The following is a 17,379-nucleotide window of genomic DNA, read 5'->3' on the forward strand; positions in this document are numbered from 1 at the left end:
TATCAACAATACAAGCATGGTCGACCTGGGGCCGAACCCATACCCCCTGCTCTTACGTGACAGTAGTATTTCCAGGGAAACATTAACAGTGTGTGCATGTCTCCACACGTTCTCTTGAAGACTCGCTCTTTAATATTCCGGCTATATGTGGGCGACCTGTACTAAGTCTGGACCTAACAATCCAGTGATCGATATTCTGAGCAACGAGAAGCGCCGTCCGAGTACGAAGACAGGCAAGTGATCTGGTTTGTTTGTAACCTACTACATAGGTTGTCGGGGACCGAGGTCCACCATGCAATCCCCACGGAGAGGGCTACAGACAGACGGGATGAGGCAGCGTGTACCCACCAGGATGTCTCCCTGACAGGTTCCTATAGCCAGCGTCTCTCCCACCTTGCTCCACGCCACGGATGATACGTAGAAGTCCTCCAACTCGGGCAGATGCAGGCGTAGTCGCTTGCACTCCTCATTCTTGACGTTCCACACGTAGGTGTTAGCCCCCAGTGCTACAGCGATGCAGCCGTTGGGGCCCCAGTCTAATACGTTACAATCTGACCATGAAATTAAAATGTGTATTAAATTTGCATTCCAATAAAGCAGTTCATTGATGTGCAAGCTAACGGTACAGCTCATGTACAATGTAAACTCATTAGCGTGGTCTCTGAGGCAAACAATAATGGAAAAACAACTGAATTGGATACAGGTTGCATTAAACAAAAAATGCTAAACTTACAAAAATCATCTCTGAGCCCTGGCATGTCTAACACTCGGTCCGGGGCCGTGGACACGTGTCTTTTGGCAGCCCGGGGGGAGGGGGAGCTGAACACCTCTTCTCCCAGGTCCATCAACCAAGGGGTAGAGGACCCTAGGGGAAAAAAACATGTCATTAAACAAACATAACAGATGCCTTTATCTTGCGTGGAAGTAATTTCTAATTATTCTATCACAAGTCGATAAAACTCTGCAAATGGAATAAATACATATATTGACGAATGTCAGTTACTACTTTATGAAACATTTGTATGAATGAGATGGAGTCAGTGGTGCAGGTGTAGTGGTGGGTGTCGTCTCCACATTGCACAGAAGTCTCTCTCTATCAACGGGTAGAGTTGAAGTGCATTGCGAATACCGCAATGGGGCCATGGTAACTCCAGCAGTCCTTATGCAGAGTTCCTACTGGTAACGTTTCGAAAGTAAATCCCCCAATCTGAGCTAAATGCTAGAACTGTACAGATAATCCAGAAAAAACGATTGTCCTCGCGACTTTTGTAACTCTGAATACGGTCCAGTATTGCCAGGTAGTTAGTGACGAGCATTCCTTTATCACAGATCTGGCTATTTCTAACTAGGAAAGTAGATTCAAAATATTTGTCGCGGAGTAACAGCAGATACCTTGTATTCAATAATCAGGAATATATTGGATGTTTTCAATATATTTAGTTTGAAAGCAAGGCTATATTCGTTAATTCCAGGCCAAATATATGGGAGAGACCAGGTGAAATGGATTGTAAGGTCTCATTGAGGAATGTGGTGACGTAAATGTATGGCTGCTCGTACTGGTCCAGACTAATGCACACGGAGATGCTATGGTACTAACTGATGCATTATAGCACACGTAGATGCTATGGTACTAACTGATGCCGTATAGCACACGTAGATGCTATGGAACTAACTGATGCCGTATAGCACACGGATATGCTATGGTACTAACTGATGCCGTATAGCACACGGAGATGCTATGGTACTAACTGATGCCGTATAGCACACGGAGATGCTATGGTACTAACTGATGCCGTATAGCACACGGAGATGCTATGGTACTAACTGATGCCGTATAGCACACGGAGATGCTATGGTACTAACTGATGCCGTATATGCACACGGAGATGCTATGGTACTAACTGATGCCGTATAGCACACGGAGATGCTATGGTACTAACTGATACCGTATAGCACACGTAGATGCTATGGTACTAACTGATGCCGTATAGCACACACGCTAGATGCTATGGTACTTACTGATGCCTGGTATATAGCACACACGTAGATGCTATGGTACTAACTGATGCCGTACAGCACACGGAGATGCTATGGTACTAACTGATGCCGTATAGCACACGGAGATGCTATGGGAGATGCTAACTGATGAGGTCGTATAGCACACGGAGATGCTATGGTACTAACTGATGCCGTATAGCACACGTAGATGCTATGGTACTAACTGATGCCGTATAGCACACGGAGATGCTATGGTACTAACTGATGCCGTATAGCACACGGAGATGCTATGGTACTAACTGATGCCGTATAGCACACGGAGATGCTATGGTACTATCTGATGCCGTATAGCACACGGAGATGCTATGGTACTAACTGATGCCGTATAGCACACGGAGATGCTATGGTACTAACTGATGCCGTATAGCACACGGAGATGCTATGGTACTAACTGATGCCGTATAGCACACGGAGATGTTATGGTACTAACTGATGCCGACTCCTAGCCGACCACTCCTTCATTCACCTCACCCCCACCCATCGAGTCTGGACCAAGCAAACCAATGATTGACAGGAAGATCCCGATTACCGTCATCTGTGTAGCAGGGCAAGCAATCGATCACCGGGGATAGTCAGCCAATCGCGTATACGTGAAGTCGACTTCACCGACAATGGGGTATCGGCGTTGATGTTTGTTTTATAACAAAGTGTAATGGTATATACTCCCATCAAAAGTTTAGACTCGCTAGTGTACATGTAGCCACTTACTTCAGGCAACTGTTCTAAACTAAATTTTGCAAAATATTCCATACTGTTTAAAGGTGCTGTTTATACATCAACTGATGTATTGTAAAACAATTCATAACGTTGAAAAGATTATTGTCATGCGTTCAATAAATGATGAACCTCGGTTAAAAATGACAAATTCTTATCAAAACTTTACACCAAAACGCAGCTGTTCACATGCACGATATTTTCATATACTTTTCAGCAGTTTGATGCATGATCCTCGTGCAATTAATCTGCATAAGGTTTGCAGTTGTTTCCCCTAAGTTAGTGGAGAAATTCATCTTCGTTGTAACCATATATAGATACATAACATATAGTGAATGTTTTAAGTGAGTCTAAACTTTTGATGGGTAGTATATATACGACTGAATATGATTTGTAAAATAATAGTACAGATTGTTTTAAATTACAACTTACGCTTTCGGGTTTCATAGGCGCAGGAAATGCATGCAATTGTTTAAAGGACTGAAATTGCAAATATTATTGCAATTCCTTATGTGATATCATTGCATATAGCTTTGTAGTCGATCACGTTATGATGTTGGCGTCTTTTCTAATATCTCATCAATGATTCCCTAGTCCCAAACATAGGAACAATAAATCATTATAACAATTCATAAAAGGATTATTGAAAGCTAAAAAAATAAACCGCTTGGGATGAAAGTTTGACTGAAGTTCCCTTTTTCAGATTTGAACAAACATCAACTCTCTACATATTTACCAGATAAAATACCGCAGAGGTTGACACTAATTCAAAACGTGATGCACCGCTTTATCTGGCCCCGGTGAGGTGTTATGGAGGCGGTAGCTGTTTGGGGCGTACTGCGTAACAAATCATGTATGGATTTGAATACAACTTCACAGACTATAGTCCGTTTGGCTCAAAATCGGACCGATGAATTGCAATCTAACTCGAAAACTAATAAACATAAAATACTCAATGAACGCTGATCATAATCAAAACATCATACCAACTCTGTGAGGTTTTTGCAGAATTTTTGTCCTAAAAATAAAAAAGTTGTTTAACAATCTATCATTAAAATATTGACGCAGTTCACTATTTGTTACGAGGGAGGAGTGCAGAGAAAGGGACAGCCAGGGGCGTCTCTGGGGCATATATGAGTAGTGATATTACCCTCTTGGCATACATCCAAACTACATGTACATTCTACTTTGACCCAATCCCATCCCGAATTGAAATGTTCGTACTTCAACCCCGGAGACACAGCCATCAATATCATCTGATGAAACACCATATCAAATTTAAACACAGTTATTTACAATCATATTTAAAATGTCTTTACAATTTCTTTCAAGTACCTTATGATAAGAATACGCTTCAAACGAGATCGAATTTAAAATTCTTTGCCTTTTATGACGGTTGTCGTTCTATTCTCGCTACCAATTACTGGTATAGAGCAGCTGAATAACAAATGTACATTTACTACACTTATATTTTATCAAAATACAAAGTAAAACAGCGTTGACCAGGGGCTCCTTTCATGGAGCAACCTTTACTAAGGTTAACCTCAACTCCCATTCTTTAACATTGCGCTAAGGTTACCTTAGTGACTTACGATCACCTTAGTGCTTTGTGAAAGGAGGCCTTTTTATTTTTTTGCCTGTCCTTAAACGTGTATCTCTGCAGGTAGGAGATGTCATTTTGTGACATGAGGGACTGACTAATCTTCATCCTTATGTTGTTGTTTTTTCAATCGTTTTGTTATAACGGAGTAAAACAGGTTATGCCACACTATCTTGCTTACACATTGGACTTTAGTATTACTCATTGCAAGTAGTTGTAATTACGCCTTATAAAGGTAAATAATTTTGAAATCGTTTAACATGGATATGGCAAAAATGTAACATCAAGCAGTCAGAAATATACACTCCACTAACAAACGGTGAAATCACAACATTTTTCTTAGACTTGACGGACAAGAAAAGAAAGATTTATGGATGTCAACTTCTTTATTGTGAATAACACGACGTTTCGGAGTGTATGCTTGCTCCTTCATCAGGTGAGACCACACGACGTTTCGGAGTGTATGCTTGCTCCTTCACCAGGTGAGACCACACGACGTTTCGGAGTGTATGCTTGCTCCTTCATCAGGTGAGACCACACGACGTTTCGGAGTGTATGCTTGCTCCTTCATCAGGTGAGACCATTCACCTGATGATGGAGCATACACTCCGAAACGTCGATTCACAATAAAGAAGTCTCACCTGATGAAGGTGCAAGCATACACCCGAAACGTCGTGTTATTCACAATAAAGAAGTCTCACCTGATGAAGGTGCAAGCATTGACAAACGTCGTGTTATTCACAATAAAGAAGTTGACATACATAAATCTTTCTTTTCTTATGCATTCCACTTCTAAATGCGCTTCAAATATTTGACGGACAAGGCCGAGCAAAAGACAACAAAATAGAAGTAAGCGTACAATGGGAGGTAACTCGTGATTGTTGCCATAAAGGTTCCCGCGGGGCCTGGAAGCACGATTTTGTGGAAATAACTGTCAACATAAAGACTTCTTACAGGCCTGTCTGTCAGACAAGTAGGCCATAATGAAGTTAATTTATTAGATTTGTTAAACCTCCGCCGGCCTCAGGGACACCCTTTTTCAGATGATTCAACTGACCCAAGTCCCAAAAGACGACATAAGTCGCCTGTGTTCCTCGCTATTCGTACATGGAATACACTATTATAAGTAGTTTTACCAAACCTTCATGAGAACCACACCCGTCTACAGTTAATATACACAAAATATAAGTGAGTGAGCGAGTGACTTTGGTTTAACGCCGCTTGTAGCAATATTCCAGCAATATTCCAGCAATATCACGGCGGGGACACCAGAAATGGACACGAAACATTTCAAACCTCGATAGATAAAGCTTACATTATAGCGGCCTATCCGCCACTTCCAAACAGCCTGAAACAATCCACATACCCTTCCCACATGTACAGATACAAACAGTTGTTACAACCTGTACAGATACAAACAGCTGTTACAACCTGTACAGATACAAACAGCTGTTACAACCTGTACAGATACAAACAGCTGTTACAACCTGTACAGATACAAACAGCTGTTACAACCTGTACAGATACAAACAGCTGTTACAACCTGTACAGATACAAACAGCTGTTACAACCTGTACAGATACAAACAGCTGTTACAACCTGTACAGATACAAACAGCTGTTACAACCTGTACAGATACAAACAGCTGTTACAACCTGTACAGATACAAACAGCTGTTACAACCTGTACAGATACAAACAGCTGTTACAACCTTTACAGATACAAACAGCTGTTACAACCTTTACAGATACAAACAGCTGTTACAATCTGTACAGATACAAACATCTGTTACAACCTGTACAGATACAAACAGCTGTTACAACCTGTACAGATACAAACAGCTGTTACAACCTGTACAGATACAAACAGCTGTTACAATCTGTACAGATACAAACAGCTGTTACAACCTGTACAGATACAAACAGCTGTTACAACCTGTACAGATACAAACAGCTGTTACAACATGTACAGATACAAACAGCTGTTACAACCTGTACAGATACAAACAGCTGTTACAATCTGTACAGATACAAACAGCTGTTACAACCTGTACAACCTGTACAACCTGTACAAACAGCTGTTACAACCTGTACAGATACAAACAGCTGTTACAACCTGTACAGATACAAACAGCTGTTACAACCTGTACAGATACAAACAGCTGTTACAACCTGTACAGATACAAACAGCTGTTACAACCTGTACAGATACAAACAGCTGTTACAACCTGTACAGATACAAACAGCTGTTACAACCTGTACAGATACAAACAGCTGTTACAACATGTACAGATACAAACAGCTGTTATAACCTGTACAGATACAAACAGCTGTTACAACATGTACAGTCAGAGTAAATTGCTGTTGGCAATATTCCAGCAGTGTCGGCGAGGGGCACACAAGTACTGGGCTTCTCATATTGTGTCCATGGAGGTAACTGAAGTCGGACATCGCCCCACCTTATAGGAAACCTCGTTATAACGCCTGTTTCTAGGACACCCCATACTTGACGTGGACAAGGATGAGTGTATTCACTGATTTGATGATCGGGTATGATACTTACTTATCTCAGTTTATCTACGAGATGCTATATGACAATAGGCTGAGCGCCGCTTTCTAAAACATTTCTGTAACATAACAGTGTCTGCTTCGAGGAGGAAAGCCCGAAATGATGGAGGTCTCAGACGGTCAACACTTTGGCTTAATTCAAGCCCACGGGTATATTCCAGACTTCTATAATAGTTTTAACGAATCTGGGAATCGAAACAAAGCTCATGTGTGTAAGTGACGCCTCGGCGGGGCAACTCTTCACATTCTTGCACGCTAAGGGACGCAACTTGGGTTATTCGTGCCTCCTGATGGAGCGTTTAAGAGGCTAAATAGATAATCAGGTCTTCGCCATCACGGTAACTGTTATCCTTTAACACTTACCCATTTTACTTCCTTAATTTCAAATTCAGTATCTAATTAAAATAGACAACTTCTTATTGAAAGAAACACTCCTTTTAACTCATCATCAATCGCGAAAAGAGCTCCGAAAGTTCAAACATTGTGACTTAATCTTAATCGTCGGCAGTGTCAGTTAACTTCTTCAGATATTTCAGTTGCGAAGGTATGGCATGAAGAACTGACTGAGCCATGAATGTTGGATGTCGTCTACCACTGGTGCAGTGTGAGTATTTCCTTCAAAGTGCTGTGCCTGTTAATCAATCAGACGTGCGTGCTTTGTAAAAAGTTCAATCTTCCCACTGACTTGAACACATTCTACATTCTATAGAGCGACGGATTGTAACGTCGCGCCGTCAGTACTAGCATACAGGTATAACACCACTTTCATAAATATATATTTTGCAGTATTTCCTTATTGTACCAAAAATATCGAAGTAAACAAACATTTTGAGTCACATTTTTTATAAAAGCACACAATTGTAAGAATGTGAATTTGTCATGCTCTAGCCAAGGACGTGGCGTCTAGATAGAACATCACACTCAACGAGCATTGCCTGGTGAATACACTCCGATTATAACTCGGTATGTCAGGGATAGCGACAGTTCAATTAATGCGCTCAATCAAATATCACATCCAAGTCAGTTGGCAAACATTTCCGAGGTTAAACCAAATGTGTAAGAGTTCCACCCGTAACCCCCGCTTGAAATGTATTCTATTTATCATGATGATTTCTAGCAGGTTGGGGAAACCTACCGATCGGCCTATAATAGGCCAAACGGGATATAATAGGCCATTCCGCCTATTTTGCTATAGGCCGATTGGCCTATAATTATGATATTTATCAAATAAATTTGAAGTAGTGCATTTCCGCATGAGGATATTAACATCATTCAAGTTTTGATGTCCAAAGGTTTTCATTCAAACCCTTTTTGAGCATTTTCATCACGTAATAAAGGGGTTTGGAAATTGCTAATTAAATATAAGACTGTAATATTTTTGACAATTTTCACTGAAAATTAATGACATAGATATTCAGTTTTAGTTGTCAAAATGAAAATCTGTGCAAAATTGTGTTTTTAAATGAAACATCTTTTCCTGAACATTATATAAATTTCCATTTTGTCCAAAAACTTATTTTTTTCAAGCTGAGCAGGTCCATTAACTATTCATCTCTATGATTTAATAAAACCATTTCGTGCGGAAATTGATAGTTTGTGAACTGTTAATAATAATGGTCAAATATAGCCTGATCGGCCTATAGCAAAATAGGCAGAACGGCCTATAACATCCCGTTCGGCCTTTTATAGGCCGATCGGTAGGTTTCCCCAACCTGTCTAAGGGTTAGGGTTTAGGTTCAGGATTTAGATTTAGCATTATGTTAGGGTTAGGTTTAGGGTTAGGGTGGGCTTTGTATAAAACAAACCATCTATTTTTAGGCATAGAATGATAAAAACGGGGTTTATGGGCGGAAATCTTTCCGTTTGGAAACTATGAATGTGTCAACAAATTAAGTTATTCATAATGGTGTTAAACATTTACTTGTAGTATATCCGATCAACTAGAAAATGTCCGAATGTGAAAAAAGAGAGTGACGTTAGTGGCACAGCTCTACAGACACACTAGCCCCAACCCTGCTCTTCTCCTACCATGGGAGCGTGTAACGACCCTTGTTTAACCCAATCTGTGGTCAGTACTTACGTCTTGTGGTGGTGGGTCGCGATGGCGAGTTGCATGTTGATCCACATCCGTGGGTGGGTAGAATTCCGTGTTGTTCATTTAGAACCACGGATAAGCGCCGACTGTATTCCTTCACCCCTGGAGATTCGACCCCACCCTGCAAACTCTTCTCATTTGGGCTACGGGAAAAAAGCTGCATATGTGCGCTTTCCACATTGAGTTCCGGGCGATAAGGGATGAACCGGTCCTTAAAGTTGCCTTGCTCATGGTTGCTGCTTCGGAGAGATCGTTTACCAAACCAGCTTTCACAACGATCCATTATTGACACAGTATTAGATGAAGTCGTCGATTAACAATCTGAACACTTGTTTTTTACGTGTGTTTAACCCAGAGGCCATGACTGGCGATAGTGAAGATTCTGTTCAATTAACGAACAATGACACGCTACCTATAGAGGTACAGCTCGTGCAGCAGCAAATGCACGTGCTAATTTCATTGGCGGATAAATTTGGGGCACATGATAGGCCTTGTTCGAACTGGTGTAATGTGTACAGGTAACGCAGAAAGTATCCTTCATGATAAATTATACTCTTGAAAAAAAGTAGGGGAACTTCATTTTTATTTTACGATTGAAAAATTGGGAGATATATCGGAGTCAATCAATGTTGACATGATAATAAAGAATGTTTTGAGAGTGCATAACCACTTGCACTTCCTTATGACCATAGTTGTTTGTACGGTAATCGCTCTTCAAAGATGATTGGTGTATGAAGTGGAATTTGCATGTGTACGATTTTCATTTTCAAACCCAAAAAACCCCAGCTAGATACAAACACTAACAACTGTGTGATGCAAGATGATTGTCAAAATTCATGGTCTACAATGTGTTATCGACATTCTTGAAAACCGTAAAAAATCGAGAATGACATCCCATGCACGTGTATGGGTCTACTGCATGGTGCACCTGCATGCTATGCGTTGTGTTTCGGGATAGTGATAAAGAGAAATGGTGATGCGTTCATAAGATGAAGGTCTTTGGAAAGTTTCCTAACGCTTATACTTCCTATACAAATTGAAAGTTCAGGTTCCCCTATTTTTTTTAAGAGTACATATGTCAGAAAGTGTTTCTGTACGGTATATAAGGTAATAGGAAAATATGTAACAATAGCTGTGATATTATTTAACGATAAAAGGTAGTTTTCGCGATAATGTCTAATATATGCAAGACACTGCTTTTTCATGCTGATGTTCCTTATTGGAATTGAAAAATATGTATATCTTAACTTTCAAAGACTTAAACAATAAGAGCTTACTGTGCTAATAAATGAGACTAATCTGTGAAAGGAGGAAGGTTATACATTCTTATATTAGGGAACGAAAGATCAGCTGCGGACAACCAGGGGCGTAGCTACCATCATTAAAAAAGCCCGGGCTTACACATGATTGTTGCTAAAAGGTTGGACAAACCCTCAATACTATCTAAATATGAAGGTTTGCAAACTATCGGGTTTACACGAACACAAATGGCTTGCTACGCGCCTGGCAACTTCATACAACGGACAGACAGGAATGATCGTCTGTCGGGGAGAGCTTCTGAAATCTACGCTTGTTAATGTTAGTACAACAAATGTATTCAGACTGTCAAACATGATGTCTGTAGTAACAAGACGCTTTGTCTGCGCTTGGAAGATTTGATGTAGAACACAGCCAATAACCCCCTGAAACCTAAACCTGCTGGGTATAGAGCCAGACGGCCTATCAGATGTCCGTTGTTATCCCAAGAGCACAAAGCAGTACGGCGACGTTGGTATCAGGCTCGACGTCGCTGGAAGACATGGGGACTGGTCGGACGGAAGTCGATTGTTCATGAATGACAGCGAAGCAGAAACAGTGTATATGCACATCGGAATATCTTGGAGTAAGTACCGTTTGGCAGGGTTTTACTGATGGTGTGGGGTTGCGAGCCAATTTACCCCGACAGTAAGTTAAATTGAAGTTTGGATGAGTGCCTTTGCTATGGATATTAGTAACATGTTCATACTTTGAAAAATATGGGGTGTTGCGTTTCTTTGTTGCATGTGCATACATTTGAGTGCGAAGTGGAAAGGCTTCTGGAGAGTATTTCTTCTGCTGCAAATGGTATCTCTGCTAGACTTATTCATATGACAGAGTGAGAGTGGGATGGATTTAACGTCGCTCTGGTAAACATTTCTGTTATATTACTGCGTGTCAGAGGCATGGTATCCAACTCGACTATATACAGGTCGGAAAACCCATACTACCATACTCTTGGAAAACCCATACTAGCCGTTCTACCATTCAGGGTGAATCTAGGATCCATGGTAATAGAAACATGGCAGGGGACGAGGGACGATGGTATGGAATAACGGCGCTTTGATCTCCCGGAACTACCCTGACCCCTGTGACACTACTTGACTGATGGGGCACTTACAGAAGTTTAGTTGGTTAATATCTAATCCCCAGCGCAGTATCCAAATATAAGAAGCTGTTTGTGAAAAAGTGACGGGTGCTAAAGAATGTCGAGATGACTTCTCCGTTGTTGAGGTGGTTGATCAGACCTTCCAAAAAAACAGTCAAATATCCTGTCACACAACTCTCACCAGATATAAGAAACTAGTGAGATGCGAAAAGCCGTCGCCATTTACTAATACCTCGCCGACGTTGTCAGCGTCAACGCTGTGGCACATGGCCTGAAGAAGGGGACAACAATCAGCTTCTTATACCCTGTCACTTCTGGCAACAACTCTGAAGGACAAATTGGATTATATGTAACGTTTGGTTGACGTTGAGTTGGTTTTGTGGCCATATTTCAGTAAAGGGGATCAGCGTTTCAATTTCAAGTTTCTCCAGTCAGCTATTATCTATAAAAATCGTGTAAAGAGGGAAAGCATGGCCTCCACTGTCTGGGTGGAAGTTCCGCAAGGACAAAGACCCTAATGACGTCACTACAGTCGAGGTCGCTGCGGCAGTGGATAGCGTCTTATATTCAACATAAAGTGTCATCGTTTCAGTCCTAGGCCAAATGCTAAAAAGGTCCCTATCTTTCAGGATCTCTCAGCAGCAGTAAAGGTGTTATCCAGTAATTAGTATGACACCTCCCACGCTCCAAAACATCTTTTTGATATTGAACTAGCCACATAATGTACCAGGTTACTAAAAACAAACAAGGTTTACCCCACTGTTGAAAAAGTGGTCCACAAGTTCATAGGCGAACTGTATAAGTATTAACCACATGATCTAAAGCACCGGTGTTTTACATGGTCAAGATATGCATTATAGGTGATAAGGCTGGATGTATCATATTACCTGATGTTGATGCTATCTCTACATTTGGCCCAGGAGTAGTTCACGGCAATGGAGGCTCGATTCCGTTATGTTCATAATGATGTTGGGTATTTTGTTTCGTTTTAGTTCTGTTTTGTTTTTGTTTTGTTTGTTTTTTGTTTTCTCTTTTCTGTTTTGTTTTTTTGTTGTTGTCTTTGGGTTTTGGGTTTGTTTGTTTGTGGTTTTTTGTGTGTGTATTTTGGTTTGTTTGGGGTTTTTTGCTTGGGGTTTGTGGGGTGTTTTGGTTTTTTGTCTTTTGGGGTGGGTGGGGTTGGGGAGTGTTGGGTTATTGGGGTTTTTTCTCTTTTTTGTTGTTGTTTTTGTTTGGTTGGTTTGGTTTTGGCTTTGGTTGTGTTTTTGTTTGGTTGGTTTTGGGGACGGGCTGTTTTGTGGGGTGGTGGTTGTGTTAATGCGTGTTCCATCTCACTTTGAGCAAAATTGCATTGTCACGATGGAGTTCGAATAAACGCGGTAATTCAGTTATACATACTCGACGTATGACGGCTCTGCAATAACACGGGGCAGCAACATTTGAAATGAAAAGGGTGTTCAAGCAGCTGTGTTAATATAACACGCAATCATGTACCTGAATCCCCAAAAGACACACAGTTTGTATATTTGGGACCTATTCTGGCCCGGAATTCCCAAAAAAAGATACAGTTTGCATATTGGAGACCTATTCTGGCCGGAATTCCAAAAAGAGATACAGTTTGCTTACTGGGGACCTATTCTGACCCAGAATTCCAAAAAGAGATACAGTTTGCTTACTTGAGACCTATTCTGGCCGGAATTCCCAAAAGAGATACAGTTTGCATACCGGGGACCTATTCTGGCCCGGAATTCCCAAAAGAGATACAGTTTGCTTACTTGAGACCTATTCTGGCCGGAATTCCCAAAAGAGATACAGTTTGCATATTGGAGACCTATTCTGGCCCGGAATTCCCAAAAGAGATACAGTTTGCATACTGGGGACCTATTCTGGCCGGAATTCCCAAAAGAGATACAGTTTGCATATTGGAGACCTATTCTGGCCCGGAATTCCCAAAAGAGATACAGTTTGCATATTGGAGATCTATTCTGGCCGGAATTCCAAAAGAGATACAGTTTGCATACTGGGGACCTATTCTGGCCCGGAATTCCCAAAAGAGATACAGTTTGCATATTGGAGACCTATTCTGGCCCGGAATTCCCAAAAAGAGATACAGTTTGCATACTGGGGACCTATTCTGGCCGGAATCCCCAAAAGAGATACAGTTTGCATACGGAAGACCTATTCTGGTCGGAATTCCAAAAGAGATACAGTTTGCATACTGGGGACCTATTCTGGCCGGAATCCCCAAAAGAGATACAGTTTGCATATTGGAGACCTATTCTGGCCGGAATTCCCAAAAGAGATACAGTTTGCATACTGGGGACCTATTCTGGCCGGAATTCCCAAAAGAGATACAGTTTGCATACTGGGACCTATTCTGGCCGGAATTCCAAAAGAGATACAGTTTGCATATTGGAGACCTATTCTGGCCGGAATTCCCAAAAGAGATACAGTTTACTTACTTGAGACCTATTCTGGCCGGAATTCCAAAAAGAGATACAGTTTGCTTACTTGAGACCTATTCTGGCTGGAATTCCCAAAAGAGATACAGTTTGCATACTGGGGACCTATTCTGACCCGGAATTCCCAAAAAGAGATACAGTTTGCTTACTTGAGACCTATTCTGGCCGGAATTCCCAAAAGAGATACAGTTTGCATACTGGGGACCTATTCTGACCCGGAATTCCCAAAAAGAGATACAGTTTGCTTACTTGAGACCTATTCTGGCCGGAATTCCCAAAAGAGATACAGTTTGCATACCGGGGACCTATTCTGGCCCGGAATTCCCAAAAAGAGATACAGTTTGCTTACTTGAGACCTATTCTGGCCGGAATTCCCAAAAGAGATACAGTTTGCATATTGGAGACCTATTCTGGCCCGGAATTCCCAAAAGAGATACAGTTTGCATACTGGGGACCTATTCTGGCCGGAATCCCCAAAAGAGATACAGTTTGCATATTGGAGACCTATTCTGGCCGGAATTCCCAAAAGAGATACAGTTTGCATATTGGAGATCTATTCTGGCCGGAATTCCAAAAGAGATACAGTTTGCCTACAGGGGACCTATTCTGGCCCGGAATTCCAAAAAGAGATACAGTTTGCATATTGGAGACCTATTCTGGCCCGGAATTCCCAAAAAGAGATACAGTTTGCATACGGGAGACCTATTCTGGTCGGAATTCCAAAAGAGATACAGTTTGCATACTGGGGACCTATTCTGGCCGGAATCCCCAAAAGAGATACAGTTTGCATATTGGAGACCTATTCTGGCCGGAATTCCCAAAAGAGATACAGTTTGCATACTGGGGACCTATTCTGGCCGGAATTCCCAAAGAGATACAGTTTGCATACTGGGGACCTATTCTGGCCGGAATTCCAAAAAGAGATACAGTTTGCATACTGGGGACCTATTCTGGCCGGAATTCCCAAAAGAGATACAGTTTACTTACTTGAGACCTATTCTGGCCGGAATTCCAAAAAGAGATACAGTTTGCTTACTTGAGACCTATTCTGGCCGGAATTCCCAAAAAGAGATACAGTTTGCATACTGGGGACCTATTCTGACCCGGAATTCCCAAAAAGAGATACAGTTTGCTTACTTGAGACCTATTCTGGCCGGAATTCCCAAAAGAGATACAGTTTGCATACTGGGGACCTATTCTGACCCGGAATTCCCAAAAGAGATACAGTTTGCTTACTTGAGACCTATTCTGGCCGGAATTCCCAAAAGAGATACAGTTTGCATACTGGGGACCTATTCTGGCCCGGAATTCCCAAAAGAGATACAGTTTGCATACTGGAGACCTATTCTGGCCGGAATTCCCAAAAGAGATACAGTTTGCATACTGGGGACCTATTCTGGCCCGGAATTCCCAAAAGAGATACAGTTTTGGTTACTGGGGACCTATTCTGGCCCGGAATCCCCAAAAGAGATACAGTTTGGTTACTGGGAACCTTGACATCTGTCCGATGTTTAATATACAGACGGAAAATAGTATCAATATGTTACCATTAACCACAGCAAAAGAGCTTATCCAAACCTGACTTTAACTATATCAGGATTAATTGGCCCACATGGAGTAATTAACTCGCAAGTCTAACGGAAAGAAAACACGAAAACATGTAGTCTATTTAGACAAGCAACCAGAAAAACATTGACTCATTTTGTAGTGCTGATAACTATGATCGTATGACGTTTACAGGTGAGGTCATGTTGAAGATTCTGGCAAACAATCCTCAAGACATCTTTTTAGTATCAAATCAAATGTTTTGAAGGCCATAGGCCCATATACATGAAGTGTACATGGCACAGTATAGGATCTATTAAACAAAAGATTCACATTTAATTTCTACTCTTGAATGCATATTTGAAATAGAACATTACAGATTTTAAGTCTTGATAGTTTGTAGTTGCCACTAACCAAGAATGAAGGCAATATCTGGTGTAACCTACGCCTACTACAATAACACAGCCCTGACTCTCCTCCTCAAAGACTTATCAGACGTTGAATTTAAAGTTATTGCATTCCATTCTTGCTGGCGGGCTTGTTCCAATACATCGAGATTTTGTACTGGAAGATCCTCCTGACGAAACAGAACTTTCCCAGCGCAGCGACATCAGAGGTGAGGTGAGGTGAAATTGGGTTTTACGTCGTGCTTGAGAATATTTCGCTTATATGACGACGTGCATGCGTGTGTATGTGTATGTGCGGCTGCTTGTACTAGCCCAGACTTAAGCTAGTATTATAGTGCTAGCCCACTGAGATACCATGCCGCAGTGAAGCATGAATACCCCACTCAGACACATTATACTGACTCCGAGCCAACCAGTCCTTGTTGTATCCATTAAAGCCGAGCGTCAGACAGGGACCAAGTACCATATTTTAACGTCTTTTGGTATGACGCGATCGGGGATCGAACCCGCGACCTTCCGCTCTCCGGGAGGACGCTCTAACCAGTACACCACGGAGGCGGTCGCGACATCAGATTTCATCGAAGTAAAATCACTTGTTTTTCATCATGACACCCCGCGTTTTGGATTCGTGTCAATGTTCGACAAATACTGCGCGTAAATGATAATGACATTTTGTTCAAGATGGCTCTTGAAATAATATGGCAAACTCAGCCACACATTTTCAAGAAAAGTGTGCCAGAAAAATGCTTTTTGTGCATAATTAAATTCTGACATCAGGTCTTTCATACAAACACAATGGATGTTTCAGTGTTGTTTAAATCGGTTGAAATTATGTTGCACAGGTCAATAAGAAGCTGTATGCCAAGTTTGAAGAACACCCTACAGGGATGAAAATGAAACCAGCATGTCCTTCATTGTCGCATGATGAAAGTCCTTTCAGTCTTTTGGGATTGTCCAGAGTATTTCATTCTGTGGACCAGTGGAGAGAACGTCTGTCCAGAGAGCAGAAAGTGATACACTGACTGACTGAGGTTTGGTTTTACGCCGCTTTTAGCAATATTCCAGCAACATCACGGCGGGGGACACCAGAAATGGGCTTCACACATTGTACCCATGGGGGGATTCGAACCCGGGTCTTCGGCGTGACGAGCCAACGCTTTAACCACTAGGCTACCCCACCGCCCCTAGAAAGTGATACAAGGATTGGTTGGTATTCTGAGTTGGGTATCCATGTTACACCGCAACAGCTTATCTCAGTTCTATAAAATGAAACTAGAAAAAAGGCTGGTTCACACAGAATGGAATCAGGACCATATTAACAATAGCAGCTCAACATATACACAGAGAACTTAGATAAGCACCCCCTGATATATCTCATGATTGAATGAGCCCCGATCTTAAGCCTTTGGAGCATATCTGGGACATGATTGGTCGTCGTGTGCAACAAAGGGATCCTCCTGTACAGAACCTGGCCCAATTGGAAGCTGCTTTACACGAGGAAGGGCGTCTACTAGACTGCCCCTTCAGAGG

At 41.7% G+C, this 17,379-nt stretch overlaps 1 protein-coding gene across 1 annotated transcript in view; it reads right to left on the minus strand.

Moving 5' to 3' along the window:
• Positions 1–9,448, minus strand: part of LOC124272783 (cell division cycle protein 20 homolog) — a 34,056-nt gene extending 24,608 nt beyond the window's left edge. The window contains exons 1-3 of the mRNA XM_046707985.1: positions 9,020–9,448; positions 734–865; positions 349–551 (exon numbers count right to left, since the gene is read on the minus strand). Coding sequence (XP_046563941.1) covers positions 349–551; positions 734–865; positions 9,020–9,317 — 633 coding nt within the window. The 5' untranslated portion in view covers positions 9,318–9,448. The remainder of the gene's footprint in view (positions 1–348; positions 552–733; positions 866–9,019) is intronic.
• Positions 9,449–17,379: the final 7,931 nt, after the last annotated feature.

The sequence above is a fragment of the Haliotis rubra genome, unplaced genomic scaffold, assembly GCF_003918875.1.
Source record: "Haliotis rubra isolate DU_JTF1 unplaced genomic scaffold, ASM391887v1 Scf173, whole genome shotgun sequence".
In the NCBI taxonomy this organism is placed as follows: domain Eukaryota; kingdom Metazoa; phylum Mollusca; class Gastropoda; order Lepetellida; family Haliotidae; genus Haliotis; species Haliotis rubra.